Source organism: Cydia pomonella, chromosome 7 (genome assembly GCF_033807575.1).
Source record: "Cydia pomonella isolate Wapato2018A chromosome 7, ilCydPomo1, whole genome shotgun sequence".
Classification (NCBI taxonomy): domain Eukaryota; kingdom Metazoa; phylum Arthropoda; class Insecta; order Lepidoptera; family Tortricidae; genus Cydia; species Cydia pomonella.
In genome coordinates this window covers 21,771,825-21,791,778 of record NC_084709.1, presented here as the reverse complement: position 1 = coordinate 21,791,778, position 19,954 = coordinate 21,771,825, and the positions used below count along the sequence as shown (strand labels likewise).

Sequence of the window (19,954 nt, the reverse complement as noted above, 5' to 3'; positions counted from 1 at the left end):
CAAAACTTGCAAACCAAGAGCATTCCTCGGTAAGTCGGCTGTAAAGTAAAATATGAGGGTAGTTACCACATTGTCGTTGGGAAGGCCGATGGCTCTGAGGAGCTCGTCATGGGACTCGCCGACAGAGGCCAGGGCCAGTTGAGCCAGCGGCTGCAGGACAGAGAAGGCGGACATCACCACGCTCTTGCCGGCCTGCTCTTTTACCACCTCCTGCGAAAAGAAAGAATGGTTGCTTACATTAAGAGGTGGCGTAAAGACAAGAAATTAGACGGGAAGAAAAGATATGGTGTGCCATGCAAATCGCACGGATTTTAAGGTTTAACCTTATTAAGTCTGAAAGTAGACTCCTGTTTAATATTTTGCTCGTCGCGTTTCAACTAAAATAGTACTGCTGCTGCTGCTGTAGTAGTGCTGCTGCTGTAGTAATGAGTTTAAATATCTGAATATATTTAAATTGGATGGTTAAGTCATTTTTTTCCACGTCTTTGTACAGTATCTAAAATAATAGATGACAGTTTTGAATCTTTGCCCTCATAAAAAATGCATATCCCTTTACAAGTGAATGAGTATATGTATAATAAATTTTAAGTACTCACCGAAAACATGTTGGCAGTAAACACGTTGTTTCCATCATTGAGGATCTTCTCCTCACCAGTGGCTGAAGCCATGGCCACGACGGCTGCAACTGCAAAAGGAAGGTAAAGTCAAACCAAGAAACACAGCACTAGAATTTTAAAGAAAGTAAGTAGGGGCTGTAAAGAAACGCAAATGTAAAAAAATGTCTTCAGTATAAAGAAGCTAGTGGCACAATGCTAGTAACATACTTATTTATAACTAAGGCACTATCAATATTCAATGCAAGAATTTTTAACACTTAAAACAAAAATGTAACAAAGTGATTCTTATCACTGTTTTGCAGTGCATAGTTTTTAATGACAAAACCAACATGTGACACATGCACACACCGGCTGCTTGACAATAATACAGGATCAGAGGTACCTAGGTAGTTACTATGAGTAAGGATTTTGCTGATTTTTTAATTTAGGCAATATTTAAAATATAGGCAAAACTAAAAATTATATTAAAAAGAAAAAAAAAACCCTTTTTTTAAAGCCTCATATCTCAAGAACTATATAACATACAGCACTGTAAATGAGCTTAAATTGTTTCAAATTTAATGTACATACTTTTAACATTATACAGCGAGTTTTGACCGAATACTTATTGTTTTATAATAAAACTGCAAATACTAAAAAAAGTCCAAAATTTTTGCACTTATTTTTGCTTGCAAAACATAGTTTCACATTCCTCCAAGGACTCCGAATCATATAAAAAAATACAGCTTTAAAATACTATAATAGACAAATAAACTACAAAAATAATGTAAGAACTAATGTAATTTAATTTGGTTTTGTAATAATTGTTTCATTTAAATACTTCATGCTACCTTTATTGTTTTCTAGATAATTAAAATGGACAATCTCTCCTCCACAGGCATTACCTAGTGTGGAGATCAGTAAAAACTGTACCCACATGGGTACAGTGAAATCATAAACCGTCATGTCAACCGTCGTCATGGGTACAGTACTACAGTGGGTCATAAGTGACTCAGGAAAAAGATAGATGGCGCTGCTGTCAAGTAAACATCGGCTCTGTATTTCTATCAGTAAAAAAAATATGTAAAGCATCGATATGTGAATAAGTTATAGTGCGTAGTGTAAATAAAGCTTATCTTAGCACGTGACAATGTTATCTACACAAAAAAACAGTGAAAAAGACTAAATATCGAAACAATAATATGTGAACATAAAAACTGCATCAATTGACATATCTGTGGCTAATTAAGGACACTGTGTATAATTGTGTGATATAAAATGTGCAAGTGCTATTTTAAAACTGAATAATCAGTGTTATTGTGAAATATACAGGACAAACTAATAATTCCGGGACCGTTAGTGCATTTAAAATATAAAGTGGACTCTGAACCTTTGCCTACGATCTACAAACGAAAGCACCCGAAGCTGTCATTGCTTTGAGTTTCGTGCCACCTAACGTACGGTAATCTTAACAATTGAGCGAAAAGATGGCGCTAGCATGCATAAAATGCGAAGAGATAATAACTGATAGCTATTTTCTAAAATGTTCTCTCTGCAAAAATTATTACCATTTAAATTGCACCAGCAGATCAGAAAAACTATTTAACTTAATGACAGCGGAGAATAAATCAAATTATAAATGTATTTCATGTAACGAAATAAATTCAAGTCAGTATCAGGAGACACCTAGGCGGCCTACAACTCCAGTACCACATTGCTCTTGGGACAATGTGACTAAACGGAAAAAAGTTATAGTTAATGTACCCACGGAAAACTCATTTGAGGGGCTGTCAGATGATGATGATTGCTCTGAATCAAGCTCACCTAGGCATGGACTAAACAGAAGCTTTACAGAACTGCGGTTGAACAATAGTTATATTATAGACGAATTAAAAGAAAAAAATAACATATTAACCGTTAAGCTTGAGTCTGCGGAATTGGAGATTACAAGGCTACTATCAGAAAACTATGCATTGTCTAAACGTCTAAACAACACCGAATTAAGAGTGAAACAACTGACAAACATTTGCAAGTCTACAAGTACATCAAAGTCGTCGACTAAGAAAAACCGTAGATCACTTAACCGCACAAAACTAGATTTTTCAATTGAGCCTGAGGAGGCAACCACGGATTCAAGCCCCAAGTCACCATCAAAAATTACTTCTGAGACAGTGTTGGAACGCAAATTAATCACAACCCCCCCTGTACCATCGCCTGTGAAGGGACAGGAGGCAACGTCTCAACTAAGTGAAGCCGCGATTAATAAAGCACCGTCGTCGGTTAATAAAATGAACCCTCATGGTTTCTACCGGCCAATCAACCAGACTGACACAAAAACGTATAAAAACATACATGAAAAACAGTTCGACGATGATTTTCAACAAAGAATTAAGCTCCGGTTGCCTAAAAGAAAATTGATTGTAGTATGCGATGATCAGGGCAAAAATCTAGGAATAATCCTCAATAAACTGTACGGAACCTACTTTAATATTATGTGCTACTCTCAACCTGGAGCGACCACAAAAATAGTGTTGAGTTCACTGAATAATATCTTAGAAAATATAAATAGGGATGATTTTTTAATAATACTTACAGGCGTTAATGATACCAATCCGAACGAGATGTTTGCGAACTTATATTACGCAATACAACAATCAAGTCACACTCACACTATTTTATCACAAATACCGCAGCATCGACACTTAAATGAACGACCCGTAAATAAAATGATACGCCACATTGCAAGTCAATTTCACCACTGCGAGTACATAAATCGAGACTTTGATGCGAAACTAAATAGATCTTTGCTTACTAAAACTTTGGCGGAAAATATATTTCACAGGATTGCATGTAGGCTTTATACGCCTGATTATCAACTTCAACTATTAAAACGCAATATTTCTATGTGTAAAACTAGGAAAGCATCAACGAGCTCTGACCGTATGCCCAACATGAACACCGCGTGCGACATCACTAATTTAACTGATAAGCGGGAACCTATGCCAAGCTTGACGAGCGAAAACAGGTTTTTTCGTTGCAAATACCATCTATGACAACAAAGTTGGAATTATGCATCAAAATATTGCGGGCGCGGTAAGTAAACAAGACCTATTGAACTACACTATATCCGACTTGGAAAAGGAAGGATCACATGTGGATGTTTTGTGTTTATCTGAAACCAATATTCCTCAAGGTTCAGAATGCAATCTAAAATTGAATAATTTTCAACTTGCTGCCCATTTTTGCCGAAATCGCTCAAAAAGAGGAGGAGTTGCGATTCTGGTTCGACACGGCTTGGCACACACGCCGATCAAAGAAATTAACCCATTAGCGGAATCTCATGTTTTTGAATGTTGCGCGACTAGTATTCCACAATATAATATGGTCATAATTTGTTTGTACACAAATAGAACTCCGTCATCATCATCATCCACCTTCTTTCATAAACTTGATGAAATGCTTAAAGTTGTTTGTAAAAATAAAAGGAGGAAATATATATTATGTGGAGATTTTAACATTGACGTTATGAAACAATCGTTGATATCTAAAGAGTTTGTACAAATATTAGACAACTATGGTTTAAAATTAACTGTTAATGTACCTACAAGAATTACTGCCTATTCTAAGACCTGTATAGATAATATAGCCACTAGTATTCACGACTCCACTGTAAAAATACACGATCTAGGTCTTTCCGACCATACAGCACAACTATGTCAAGTGCCTGTACAAAAGCGGGTCCTACCCCCACTAAAATGGTGGTACGAGACGAAAAGAGATTTTCATCGTGATAATCAATTAAAGTTTATGAATTGCCTGACATGCTTAAGATTTGATGATGTTTTTAATGAAAATGATGCGACACAGGCATTCAATAAATTTTACGACGTCTTTCTTCTCTTTTTCAATCTATGCTTTCCTATAACTCGTGTGAAAATTACAAATCGATGTAGTCAAAAATTAACTTCGGCATTGCGAAAATCGTGCCGTAAAAAAAGGCAACTATATTTACTAAGTAGACATTCAAAATGTTGGAAATTACAATACAAGCAATACTCTCGTCTCTTAAAAAAATGTATTTTGACTCATCAGAGGGATGAAAATTTGAAATATATTCATAAGTATAGCAATAAGTGCAAAGCAGTTTGGAACATAATAAAAAACTATACCACTCCCGACTTCCATAGTAGATCTGTGGAAAAACTTATCGTAGACAATAACCATATTGAAGACCCACAAAAAATTGCAGAATGTTTCAATCATTATTTCATAAACTCTGTGGTTAATAATGTAAGAACAAAAAATTGCAATGACATTGACGTTTCTAATTGTGATTCTACAATTTATTTGAACCCGTTAAGTCCAAACGAGCTAATAAAAGTTATTAAAACCCTCAAAAACTCAAAAGCAGTGGGTTATGATGGCATAAGGACAGACATTATAAAACAAAGTATGTTTCTTATTGCAGAGCCGCTTACTCATGTGCTTAATCTATCATTAATGCAAGGTAGTTTTCCTGAAATTCTTAAGAAATCCGTGGTGAGACCCCTCTATAAAAAGGGAGATAGAAGCGAAATGAGTAACTATAGACCAGTGACACTCATTCCGATCTTCTCTAAAATATACGAAAAAATTATGTATAATAGGTTAATACAATTTTTAGAAAGTAAGAATGTGTTAGACGACCAGCAACATGGTTTTCGGAAATCTAGATGTACCTCTTTGGCAACGTTTAAGCTAATGAAAAGCGTATTAACAGCTATAGATGAGCATATACCAGTTACAGTCCTATTTATGGATATGAGTAAGGCGTTTGATTTTGTGAGTCATGAGCGGTTATTAACCAAAGTATATAGGTATGGTATTCGTGGCCCAGCTCTTGACTGGATTAGAGACTACCTCACTGATCGATGCCAATGTGTGGAGACGCTCAAATATTGTCCTAAATCTAAAAATTTAGCATCATATAAATCTACGTATGTTAAAAATAACTATGGCGTACCACAGGGAAGCATATTAGGACCGTTACTTTTCTTGCTATATATTAATGATTTGCCAAAATATCTGTCTCAGGAATGCATCTTATTCGCAGACGACACTTCCATTATAATCAAATGTAAAGATATATCTAGATATAATGATGACATAAATAGGACATTGGCAGAAACAATTAAATGGTTACATATGAATAATTTAAAAGTAAATTTAAATAAGACAAATTATATGCAATTCCATACTGACCGGGGTAACTCACAAAATCTTAGCATATTTTCCGAAAACGATCCTATTGAAGAAGTCCATCATACAAGGTTTCTTGGTATAATAATTGATTGTTACTGTAACTGGCAGAAGCAGGTGGATAATGTCTGTTCCAGAATAAGTAGTTTTATATATGCACTAAGGAGAATAGCTAGAACTGTCTCTATACAAGCAGCATTAGTTGCATATCATGGGTACGTAGACTCAATTCTCCGCTACGGTGTAGTTTTATGGGGAAATAGTACAGAGAGAGACCAGGTATTCCTTGTGCAAAAACGCTGCATTAGAGCAATTTTTGGGATGGAGCAATTGGACTCATGTCGTCCAATTTTTATTGATAATGGTATTCTCACCTTCCCTTGTCTGTACATTTTGGAAGCTTCACTATTCGTGCACAAGTATAAAACCCAGTTTATGGAAATACAACAGCTACGACCCCGTCAAGTCCGGGAGCAATACAAGCACAAACTATATAAGCCCGCGGTCAAGCTAGCACTTTCCTCTAAAAATGCGTACTGTATGTGTATTGCCATTTATAATAAGTTACCGGACATGTTTAAGGAATGTGGTTTTAATAAATTTAAGAATTTAATTAAACAATGGCTATTACAAAAATGTTATTATAGTATAAAAGACTTTCTAAATGATACTTAATGTTTAATAATTTCAAAATGTATGACATGTTAATTTAATTTTAATATAATTTAATTTATTTATGTTAGTTATAGAATTAAATTATTTCAAATCGATGTTATATAATGTGATTGTGTGTGTGTGTGTGTGTGTGTGTGTGTGTGTGTGTGTGTGTATCGTCTAAAATGTATGTACGCCTGAAAAGGTAGAGTTTGGTGAGACTACTAGAGTAGCAATTTTAGCTAATATTTGTAACCCATTCTCCACATGCATTAATAAATTATTTCATTATTTCATTATTTCATAAATAAACAATTTTTCTATTGTTTACTTTTTAATACAATATTTGTTTGATAAAGAAGCATAAGCAACAAATGAAGAATCACAATGTCATATGTGAGTAGAGGTTAAAAAACAGTCGGTCTTATCGCTAAAGGCCAATTTTTAAGACAACCTACGGATAATGGAGATACTTAAAAGATATATATTTTGCGCTGTCGACACACAATACATACAGGGTGAAATTGCTATATTTACAAGCTGAGGGGTGAATATGTGGGTCATTCTGAACAAGTTTTATTATTAGGCCAACTTCGATCCCGAAAAAAAGTAGCTGTTCCATAGAAAATATTGACATAGGATTCACCAAAATGTATGCAGAGTGAATAGGCTACTACTGAACCGGTGAGCTGCAAGCTCCATTGTAGACCCAGTCTTCACTTTTCATCAGGTGTTACTAGGACCAATCGCCGATCAGTTTATAATAAAATAAAATAAAGTTTATTATACAGTATTGGATTTAAAATGCATGCAAATCATCATTTGTGATAATCCAAATCAAAAGGGACCTTATGGCGCTCGGCGCTTGCGCCATTATAGCGGCGCGCCAATACTAATGTAGCACTACGCGACGTAAGCACCGACCGCCATAAGGTCCCTTTTTACCCACGACGGAACGGAGCCAATGTTGCCATTTTTCTTAAAATCTACTAGTCCGATTTTGATGTGGTTTTCAGTGATGGGTTCGGGTTTGATTGGTGCATGTTCTTAGATAGGTGTTACGGTGACAACTCACCAGAGGGCGATGCAGTAAACATTTATTTGTGCATCCTTTTTCAACTACGTTTCAACCGTCGTGGGTTTTTTCAAATTTTTTAATTTTGTGATATGAATTGTCACATATTTTGTTTGTTTAACATTTTAACAATTTTAAGAATTTGACGTCCGGTCTGGCCTAATGGGTAGTGACCCTGCCTATGACGCTGAAGGTCCCGGGTTCGAATCCTGGTAAGAGCATATATTTGTGTGATGAACACGAATATTTGTTTCTGAGTCATGGGTGTTTTCTGTGTATTTAAGTATTTATAATTATATATATTGTATATATCGTTGTCTAGGTACCTACAACACAAGCCTTATTGAGCTTACTGTGGGACTTAGTCAATTTGTGTAGTAATGTCCTATAATATTTATTTATTTATTTTATTTAAGAATATTTAGATATCAGAATTTATGAAATGAACATTAATGTTTGTACGTTTCATACGTGACATTGAAGAATGAATCAATAACAATCATTTAATTGACCATTTAGACCATAAGAAACTGGAATATTAATATTTATGACAACAAAATGACAAGATTGATATATGATTTCTCTAAGCTATATTTAAATAACCACAAATTGCCTTCAAAAATGCATAAACATTACAAGGTACTAAACAATACATACCTACGCAATAACCCGAAGTATTGGTTCCGCTGTATTTTACGACCACTTCGATTTCAACGTTTGGTTTTACCAATGACACGTTTTTAACGTTTTGTCGCTTACGTAATTGTGTAGTTTTATTTTACTTTAAATGACACTGTCGCTTAAAATAATGTGCAGGTCTTTGTCACCGTCAGGTGAGGAAACAATAAATAATGTGCAAACCTTTGTCACCGTCAGGTGAAGAAACATTAAATCGAACACTGTCATATGTGCGGTTAAGTTTAGAACTAATAATCAGACAACTGCCAATCGGACACGCCCACCGAGCGTTCCGTACAAAATAAACTTTTTTTATTTTATTTTATTATAGTTCTCTGATTTTTCTCTGTATTTATAGTGTAAGACGATATTACTTGCACAATTTCACAGGTGTTAACGTACAACTATGAACTTTTGGAAGTAATATCGTTCTCTTGGGGGAGTATCCTATAAATTTTGATTCCCTTGAGAATGTCGAAATGTAAGTTTTTTTGCGGCATACGGACGAATCTTTTTTTAAGTTAACTTAGAAGGTTGATTTTTTACAAGGAACTGTGGACTTGAGCAAATGGTTATGTTTCTGAGATCTTCTTGGGTCTTGACAGACAGACAGACGACCGGACGGACAAAAAAGTGATATAAGGGTTCCGTTTTACTTAAAGATATCAAAAACTAATGCTTAAATAATATTAACACAAAAAATACGTAGAATGTCCTTGTGTGGTTTATTAAATTCCGTTGATTTCGGGGTATGGGTAAGTACGTTTAAGAAAACTAAATGGCATAGTTAATTAAAAAAAAATGTATTTTTTATTTTTATTTTAGTAACAAGTATTTTAATGTGTATATACGAGTAGAGTTGTTGTAACACGGGCACTACATTTAACCAAACCAAACAACCAAAAATATGTCCCGTAGCATCTTATTCTAGTGTAAGAAGAGCGTAGTACCAAATTTATGAGACGATTCTCTCGATACATATTTTTGCAGCTGACTGTACGTACGTTTAGTAGCAAATTTAATGTATAAACTCGTACTTAACACTAATCAATATATAAACAGGCCCTAAGGCAAGTGGAAATGCTCGTAAGGGTCTTATCAGATAAAAATAAATTAATGATTATCTCCGAAATAGAGTTAACTAGAATACCGGTGTCTTTGAGAAAGTTACTTAGAAATGCACCCTCGAAATTAACGAAAAAAAAACACGATGTATAGTTAATAGCACGCAAAATTCCAATCAAAAATCCTAAAACCCTAATCGCAAAAATCCTATCCTGTGTCTGATAGCGGACAGACTTGACTGCCCGTATAAATGAAACTGCTGCAAAAAGGCATGTTTCCAGCAATGTATACACATTATGATAATGTATAAATAGGTATAGAAAAATTAATTAGATACTAACAATAGGAGCGTAAGTCTACTAACAAATGTGTACGAGTCCATAGTTACTCAAAATATTTTCATTCATTCATTCATTAAAAATAGGCGTTAAACATAATGTGAGGTGACAAAGACTTAAACAATGGAATACTCTTGACATTCAATTCCTGAGCAGAACGATAATCACGATTAATGATTTCCTTCACCTGCATCATTGACAGTTGGACAATGAATCGTAAATGTGGAAAATATCAACCAACTCCGACAATCGTAAAAGTGTTGACCTAGTCTTGAATTATGTTATTGATGTTCTAAAGTTCTAAACAATATGCAGTATAAAAGACTGGATTTTTATTTTATTTCACTAATAAATACAAGAGTACGTTGTCTAATAAAAATACTGTTGTCAAGCCACTAAAACTGGTAACAGAACTAGTGCTTGGGATCTCCTTGCGAGACAGAATTTGGAGGACATGGGACTGAAGTGGGAATGGACCGGCCATATCTGTCGCAGGGATGACAACCGATGGGGCCAGCGAGTACTGGAGACCTCGACTGGTTAGCCGAGGTGCAAAATGATGTTATTTTAATATCATTCGCGCGGGCATTTCGCTCGTATGAATGAATGAAATTCACAATGAACATAATTATGGGAACATATGATCATAAATTACAACCACTGTGTCCCATGATATTATCAGTCTATATAGACGTGTGAAAACAGTTGTCAGTGATTACTTGATTAGATCACTCATTTAAAACGAACTAGATTTACAAGTTTAAATATAATTAAACATCAACTAATATAAATACTAAAATTACATTACAAAAAAAAAACATAATAAACATAATTATGATGAAATAATTATATAAGATCTTCAGATGCTAATTAACATTTAAAACGTATGCAATAAGAATTTGTTATACTGTAAAAAAACAATTGTCAATTAGTATTTTATACAATGCAAGACCAGAGACATGCGAGCGATATTGCCGACTCTTTAAAAACCTGTACACTCCTATTTTGAACAACCCCTTGTAGACCCTTGGGAAAACCTCGACAGGGAGCTCATTCCACAGCCGAAGCGTCCGCGGGAGAATACTCCTCTTAAACCACACAGTAAGCGCCCAGTTAGGTTCTAGGGTGTGAGGATGAACACCCTGCCGACGGCGAGCGGTGTGTGATATGATTCATAAAGTACACTGTTCGGAAGTTCAATTACAATTTTCTGTACAGTAATCAAATAAATTGTTCTTTACATTTTGCCAGAAGAGGCTATTTACTACTTAAATTTGTATTTGTCACCGGGTAAAACCAAATGCGTACTTAGAATGCGTCATTCAAATCTGATAAATAAATGGAGTCCAGATTCAGATTTAACAACTTGTTATGGTTTTGAACTAGTTTTGATACGTTCGTCGATCGTCTTGGTGAATAGTGCCAAGCACAACTTTCACATCATTTATATGTTTAGGTATATCAAAATAAAATTAAAACCGTAATAAGTCTGAATAGGTGTCGATCAATTCGCGCTAACCTTTGATAATCCAGTTACCACAAAATATTGAGACCGCGGCCGGCAAACATCCCACTTTGTCGCTTACCCTAAGAGATTTGCTTTGTATCTTTATTCTCGTACGGATAACCTGTCAAGGCTTCGGCGTCCTTATGTCAAGTTATGTCAAGCGACATACTGGGACGTTATGCCGGCCGCGATTAACTATATATGGCGCCGTACAACGTACGTCTTTGTTTATTGACCAAAGCATTAAGGAATGTCTTCATTTTAACTTGGGCCAATGGCTTTCGTAGGCCCGGATGTTCTTATCGCTTTAAATGCGGAAATTAACATAAAAAATTAATCGCCAACAGCGTCTCGGGTCAAGACCATTGTGAGTTCACTGTGATAATTGCTCAACAAACTAAGTGTTTTACATTTTCTAAGTTTATCGCGAGGTCTACTGCTCAAAGAGCTACTAGTGTTAGATAGTATCTGAACCTTACGATTCAGTCATTTCCGTCAGTAAAAAGCAGCAAATTTAAACAATACAGGCGCGTGGGGGTAATCGTCCCATAGAAAATTTGAATTTCGCGCCTTTTTCTACTGACAAAGTTGTTTGACCGGCTATAGTTTCCATAGCAACCAGCCGGAAAAAAAACAAACAAGAAATAAATTAGCATCACGCTGTCTGAAGTAAACATTGCCTAGCGTCTTGAATGCCAAACAACCAGAAATAAACTCAACATCAATACAAACATAGTCTCAATTGCTTTGTCAAATTGACTTAACAAGTCAAACAAGTTAAATAAAAACGTATTTGTAATATAAATAGGGTCTCATTTGCAATGTCGTTGACACTTGAAGTGACCAGACGAGGAAAACTTGTTAGCCGGTCAGTGTCAAGGGTAGATCGTAAGTGATAGGCAAATTGAAGAATGTTTTGTTTAGCCTGCATGGAATACCGACTATCATAGAGATGAATTGGACGTGTCGTAATGACATTTATGGTGAATTTTGAGAAAAAAGATAAGTAGATAATCGGCGACCACAAACATCTGTGCCAAATAGGTTAAATACATATAACGGTTTTAAAGAGAAGAATGTAATTAAGGCAACGGTTGACAGGAATAATTAATTCACCCTTATAGTTTATAGAGAACGTGCGCGTTGAAGGGCCTGTCATCTGGTGGCCTGAATCGGAAACATAAACATGTACATTGACACTTCACGCCAAAGCCAGTACTGCCATCGTACGTTCGTGTTCGTGTGAAGTATAAACTTCACACTTACACCTCGCGCCAAAAATCCGTACCCCTAGTGTAAATAAATTCGATTTTGAAACGTGACGTACGCGTTTGCGTTTAGTCTCATTTTGTATTGGATTTAGAAAGAGCGCGCCAAGCGGGACGTTTTGGAAACTCAAAATCCTATACAAAATGAGACTTAACGCAAACGCGTTCGTCACGTTATGATGTCTATAAAACTTACACTCCCCGGTACTGATGTCTCCTGTGCTGCCCCCAACAGTTTTTAACAAGTATGACACGGGCGGAAAGTTGCTAGTTATTAATTTCTAAATGAGGTAATCACTTAGCACTTAAGTGAATAACTCCCTTTTTCCTAAAGATAGAACATATTTACTACACAAATAGGTAGGGAATCCCAGACCATAATACTCGTACTTAGCGTGCCTTGGCGCGTCGGTTGTATGATGACATCACCACATTCAGCGTTCATGGAAAACTAAACTAATTCTATGAGACTGATTTGTTTTTGTTTTAGGCATTCATGTGTCGCGTGACTCATGTGTAATTCATTATTATTATATATTTTGCCATGGATATTTATCTGTCGTTCTATCACCGAATGGGCCTTACGAAGGAATCAGTGCTAGTTTCGCTAGAATTATGCAGACTTGGATCCATTTCGTGATGCACACATTAATGTTAACTTCTTTTCTTCAATTCTTTTTCTTTTATGTTTATCAGTATGCTTATATAATGCACAATAATAAAAGATAAGAGTATTGAGACTCTTTTTACACATTAAATCGAACATTGTAAGTGATAATTGGTCTAGAAACATGGCGCGGTCTTCAGATATTAAAATCCTATCATTGTTTTTTTTTTTTATTATTTGATTATTTCATACGATCACTTGCGCTTATTGGTACGGTCACGTCTGAAAATATCGATACGAAAAAAGTACCAAAAATATGTATACACTACTTTATTGCCCATATATTAAGGTAGTGTATACATATTTTTATATCGATATTTTCAATATCTGCGAATCAAGATAGCATCAATAACGAATAAATGTTATATTTTAATTTCCTTTGTCAATATTAAATAAACACCAGTAAACAACCAAATGATTTTAATTATCAAAAATATTCACTGTTTTCAATATATAAAATGTTCAAAACAGTGGCTAGATTGCAATGATCGACAGAGAGTCTGTTTCTCTAGAGTAACAAAAACAGGCCATATTATCTAAGAAAAAATATCATATAACGTGACCCGTATAATATGAATTGCTTTTGAATGTAGGTATATTTCATACCTACATTTAACTTACATTTTGCAATTTCACATTTTTATTGACTTTTCCTTTTTAAGATTAAAAATAATAAAAACCTAACATTGTTTTTTGTTTGATTTAATTATTTGATACGATCACTTGGGCTTATTGGTACCTACGCGCAATATCTGCGAATAAAGATAGCATCAATAACGAATCAAGTCGAGATTTCAAAATCTATACCCCTAGTGTAAATTTATTCGATATCGTGACGTGACGTACGCGTTTGCGTTAAGTCTCATTTTGTATGGAATTTTGAGTTTCCAAAACGTCCCGCTTAGCGCGCTGTTTCTAAATCCCATACAAAATGAGCCTTAACGCAAACGCGTACGTCACGTCACGCTATCGAATAAATTTAAACTAGGGGTTCTAAATACCACTCATACGCATTGATTTAGATTTTCGTCACAGTGACAGAAATATGAAGTTACTCATGATTTCCTTTGTTTCTGTGTTCTTAGGCATACACGACGCTGTTTGCGCTAAAAGAAGAAGGAAATACAACACATTTTGTAATGCCACTTATCTAATTAGGTACGCGCTTAGAACAAACCCAGGAAAATATAGTTTGCTAACTTTGTTGTTCGCGATAGTCCCCCTGATTCGGACTTGTAGGGGAACACCTTAGGCCCCGATTCGAAGAATGATTAAGACACGTTGGAAAGATCTTTAAAAGATCGATAACTAAACGACATGTCAAAATTGACGTTTATTTCGATTCCGATTCGATCCCAATAAGATCTATCTACGATAATTTTAACGTCAAAGTGACTGGTTTGATTCAAAGAGATTGGTTGCCCGAATCGAGCTGCTTTTGACAATTATACGACATACAAACGATATCTAAATGAGATCTTATCTAAACCAGAACTTATCGTTACTGTATCTCATTCATAACGGCCTGATTCGAAGGATTATATTGTTGAAATGATTTATCACAAACGACAATAAATACCGCATGTACCTAGTGTAGTAGTTTCGTTATGGAACCCACCCAGTTAAATAAAAATTTAAAATAAGTTTCGGTGAAATTGGATTCCAGTGTAAAATGACTTCAAAACGGGTTATCGAAATCAATAGGTGCTTATCTCGTTTCGAGTACAATGGGTGATTCGACTTTTAGTGTCATTTGTATAGTTCTACCGTTCTCGAGAACGTTCTCCCTGGAAGAACGTTCTCGAGAACGGCACAACCCGGACAACTCATTTATCGCTTGATTTTATGATATTGAAATTTAACGGACCAAAATGAGTTCCATGTTTGAAATAAATTAATAGATGATACCTTTCAGATGTCGTAAAGACCAGATATTGCAGCCTTGTTTTAATGCATAAACATCAGGCATTTTAATATGCTATTGTTGGCTTTCAAAGAGGGATGTTAATTTTTGTATTAAAATTGAAGTATTTATTTTATGTTATTAAAATTTTATTTGGTTATTTGCCTCAAGTCTTGAAAGTATTTTTTTGTATATTTGCATTTATAAAAAAATAAAAAAAGCATATTTTTGAGATTCTTACACAAAGGGTAAAAGGGTAAGGGTAGTCCGTCCGTCTGTCTGTCTGTCTGTCTGTCTGTCTGTCTGTCTGTCTGTCTGTCTGTCTGTACGTGTCTGTCCGTCTGTCCATCTGTCCGTCTGTCACCAGGCCGTATCTCATGAACCGTGATGGCTAGACAGTTCACAGATGATGTATTTCTGTTGCCGCTATAACAACAAATACTAAAAAGTACAGAACCCTCGGTGGGCGAGTTCGATTCGCACTTTTTTATATTATGGTTGCGAAGTGAGTGTAGCAACAGAACATTTTTTTTTTAAAGATTTGAGGTGCCTTTATAACAAAACTACCATAATTTGTCTGTGTTGTAGCTCACTGTACATACAAAACAAAAACTAAATAAAATAGTTAAAAAAATAAAACTTTTTTTTTGCCAAATGCGAATATTCTGCAAATAATTTTGTATGGAATTTGTTACAATACCATGGATACTATAATTATAATTATCGTACGTGCAGGTAGCTAATTATTTGAATCATTAAAATAAATGTAATTAGCGAGAAATAATAATTTGCAAATACGTAGTACTTGCGTTCCGGTTTTAAAATACTACCTACTTTAGGCCATCATAAGACATATTTCAATCATATTCAAGAGGAAAGAGGACGGCCGATTCTCCATACAAACGTAATCCCCATTTTTCTCTCTGGATATTGACATTTTGTTAAATATTTTTACATAATTTGATGTATATTGACCATAGCTACGTTTGACATTTTTCGATTTTTGTATTACTATACAAAGAGCGAAAAACAGATTTCATACAAAATTTAAAATGCTTCTTACTCCTATAATAACAAAAAAATCTAAAAAAATCAAACGTAGGGGCATAGCTGTGGTTCATATTCAACAAATTGTGTCAAAATATTTTCAATAATGTTAATATCCAGAGAGGAAAATGAGGACTACGTTTGTATGAAAAGGTGATTTCTACTTAAGTTCTATACCTGGAGAGTGGCAATCAGACGGTTTAGGCATATCACATAGTAACAACTTAATCGTTTTAATGCTTAAAGTGTACATAATACCTGCCTGATTCGATGCACCCATTAAAACAGGAAAATAATCTGTTAACAATTAACTTCTAATCGAAGTTATTATTAGGTGCGTTGTAGAAACTGTAATGTTACGCTTAAATGAATCCCTTATCGCACAAACGCTATGTGAAGTTACTACAAGGTCTTATACCTCAAAATCGATTTGAGAACCGTGAATGTACTGAAAATAATTAAGATTTCCGTTGAGAGTAAGGCGTCGTACTAATACTACGCGATTATCGCAAGTTCGCGCGAATTTTACTCGCGCGAACGCGCGATCATACATATTGAACTCGAATAGGTGTCCTAACTGGTCGCGCGATTGTCAATTAGGGCACGTGCGACTAAAATTCGAGCGAACTTGCGATAATTGCGTAGTCGCGTATATTAGGAGGACCCCTAAAGGTGGCATTCGAATGTCAACTGCAGCTGTATTGCTGTAAAGAGAATTTGAAATAGGGGTGGATTGTCAAAGAAAATATTATAGCCCCAGTAAATTTACTGCCATCTCTCGACACATGATTAAAACTTTTAGAACGCCATTTGTCCTTATTATTTTACGGAATTGTGTTAAATTTGTTAAATATCAAAAAGTGGCTAAAGGTTGTGGCGCCATCGCTCGAAACGATGCCGCCATACCTTTGGCCTTTTATTTATTAGATGGCGCCGCTTTTTGATATTTAACAAATTTAACACATATCAGTGAAATAATAAGGATCAAAGTCAAATGTGACGGTCCATATAAAAAGGGACCTTATCGCGGTTGGCGCTTACGTCACGTAGTACCACATTAGTCTTTAGGTCCCTTTTGTAGTGAACTATCACAAATAATCAAGGAAATTGGCGGAGAACGTCACACATCATGACATCATTTTAAGAAAGGAAAGGCTTTTTTAACGAAACCTGCGCTGTGGATTTAGATATTTTAGATGATGGTTGCGTTTTAGTACTTATGTTTTCATTTATAAATGACAGTCCATAAAAAAGGGACCTTATGACGATCGGCGCATACGTCACGTAGTACCGTATTAGTCTTGGGCTAATAATGGCGTAAGCCCCGACCGCCATAAGGTCCCTTTTGTAGTGGACTACCACAAATAATAAAGGAAATTGATGCAGTCGTTGTGGACATCCAAATCTCACTCTCAGTATTTGAATAACGTAAATCTTTTTTTATTGTGTTAATTGATACATGATACTAAATATCACTCAGCCTTCTTTACAAAATGTTGAAAGAGAATATTATATCAAATAAATAAATAATAAATAAATAAAATAAATAAATATTATAGGACATTATTACACAAATTGACTAAGTCCCACAGTAAGCTCAATAAGGCTTGTGTTGAGGGTACTTAGACAACGATATATATAATATACAAATATTTATAAATACTTAAATACATAGAAAACACCCATGACTAAGGAACAAATATCCATGCTCATCACACAAATACATGCCCTTACCAGGATTTGAACCCGGGACCATCAGCTTCGTAGGCAGGGTCACTACCCACTAGGCCAAACCGGTCGTCAAATGATATATATTATATCAAATTTGGTTTAATATCTTCTTCCTCGCGTTGTCCCGGCATTTTTCTACGGCTCATGGGAGCCTGGGGTCCGCTTGACAACTAATCCCAAGATTTGGCGTAGGCACTAGTTTTTACGAAAGCGACTGCCATCTGACCTTCCAACCCAGAGGATAAACTAGGCCTTGTTGGGATTAGTCCGGTTTCCTCACGATGTTTTCCTTCACCGAAAAGGGGCTGGTAAATATCAAATGATATTTCGTAGGTACATAAGTTCCGAAAAACTCATTGGTACGAGCTGGGGTTTGAATCCGCGACCTCCGGATTGCAAGTCGCACGCTATTACCGCTAGGCCACCATGCTTTTTCAAATTTGGTTTAACATATAAACGTTTAATATAAGGAAAATATTAGGAGCAATGGAAACCTTATAAATTTATAAGGGCCAATTAACATAACCGACTCCTAATCACGTAACGTAATAGATAAGAAATTTCGACCTTAAAGAAACTTATCTTTCACACAGTAGGTCACACGTGTTATCTACCCACGAAAACATTACTGGAATAGTTCCATTGCCCATACCAAATCCGTTTTTAAATTAAATTCACAAGAGTCGTACTAAAATAGGTTTCTTGTATGATAAAGAGTGAGAAAAAAGCGAAAAAGCTATGCAACTTTGTTATCCTAAAATTATAGCGACGCAAAGAAGTCCACAATCTACAGAGGTAAATAAATCTTATAAAGGTATTTGAAATAGCCAATAGCGAAGAACAATTTACGCGAGTGTAACCGTTATTTTTTTATATATTTTTTTTCTTATATAATATGACATTATTACACAAATTGACTAAGTCCCACAGTAAGCTCATTAAGGCTTGTGTTGAGGGTACTTAGGCAACGATATATATAATATATAAATACTTAAATACATAGAAAACACCCATGACTCAGGAACAAATATCCATGCTCATCACACGAATAATTGCCCTTACCAGGATTTGAACCCGGGACCATCAGCTTCGTAAGCAGGGTCACTACCCACTAGGCCAAACCGGTCGTCATTATTATTCTTTGAATATTTTTAAATATGTCTCACTAAAGTTTAATTTCGAGTGCTCTTCATATTTAGGGGCAGCGTTAAAATAATAGAATGTTTGAAGTAGGTAGTAAAACATATTACACAATTAACTATAAAATGTTTTTCTGTTCGTATAAAATATGGATCCATTCTAATTAAATAAAGTAATAAAAAGTTTGCCTTGGAAAAAACCGTTGATTCAAAATGTGTATTCGTAATATTAAAATGTGATGTCATCCTAATTGGAGAAGCATTGCAGTTCAAGACATTGTGTACTACTATAAACATATTGATTTAAACAAATAATTAATATTATTATTAAAGCCGGTAAAATAATATTAATCCAACTAGATACTCGTAATATATGCATTAAAAACACATTTCCAACTATATCATATCAAGTTCATAAACAATTAAAATAAGCGGTAAAGACTTACAGAATATAAGTGTATTCATGTTGCTATCCAGTGTTGCTTGCGCGCCCACCAAACATTAACTAAAACCGGTCGGCCAGTACGATTCTTATATATCAAGCTCACCTTCTGACCAAGTGACCACTACAATCGCAAAACCCAAAAAAGGCACGAACCCGAACTATTTCATAAGGACTTACGACTTTTTTCTACTACACGCTTAAGCGTACAAACATCATAATGTCAGCTAGTGCACTGCGTATTAGCTAATGAACGACCAAGTGGTAAATTGTTTTGGAGTTCCCCGTATCAGACTTTGTTTTGAATGATATCACACCTTTCTGAAGGCCTAATTTATTAGGAAAAGAGTTTTAAACTTAATGTGATAATCATCTATTCCTTGTATTTTATTAAAAAATACGCGTATAGAAATAGGAACGTAAATGTAGTTATACTAGACGGTTTTAGTTATATCAATTTTGGGGGCTCAACTAGATTTTAACAAACCTATTAGGTATTCAGCTAAACTGTTTTACAAAAAATACGTTAGTATAATTTTTCTATGTACACCTACATACAAAAATAGTTTAAGTACATACGTAAATATATTATAATAGGTAACATTT

General features: G+C 35.1%; 1 protein-coding gene across 22 annotated transcripts in view; it reads right to left on the bottom strand.

The window, feature by feature from the left end:
- Positions 1-19,455, bottom strand: part of LOC133520143 (alaserpin-like) — a 72,802-nt gene extending 53,347 nt beyond the window's left edge. For 21 of the 22 annotated variants that reach the window (XM_061854496.1, XM_061854513.1, XM_061854499.1 and 18 more), the window contains exons 1-3: positions 19,353-19,455; positions 597-685; positions 67-210 (exon numbers count right to left, since the gene is read on the bottom strand). In XM_061854496.1, the coding sequence (XP_061710480.1) occupies positions 67-210; positions 597-685; positions 19,353-19,371 (252 nt within the window). In that variant the 5' untranslated portion in view covers positions 19,372-19,455. The remainder of the gene's footprint in view (positions 1-66; positions 211-596; positions 686-19,352) is intronic. The other variant, XM_061854501.1, reaches the window with a different exon arrangement.
- Between the last annotated feature and the right edge of the window lie 499 nt (positions 19,456-19,954).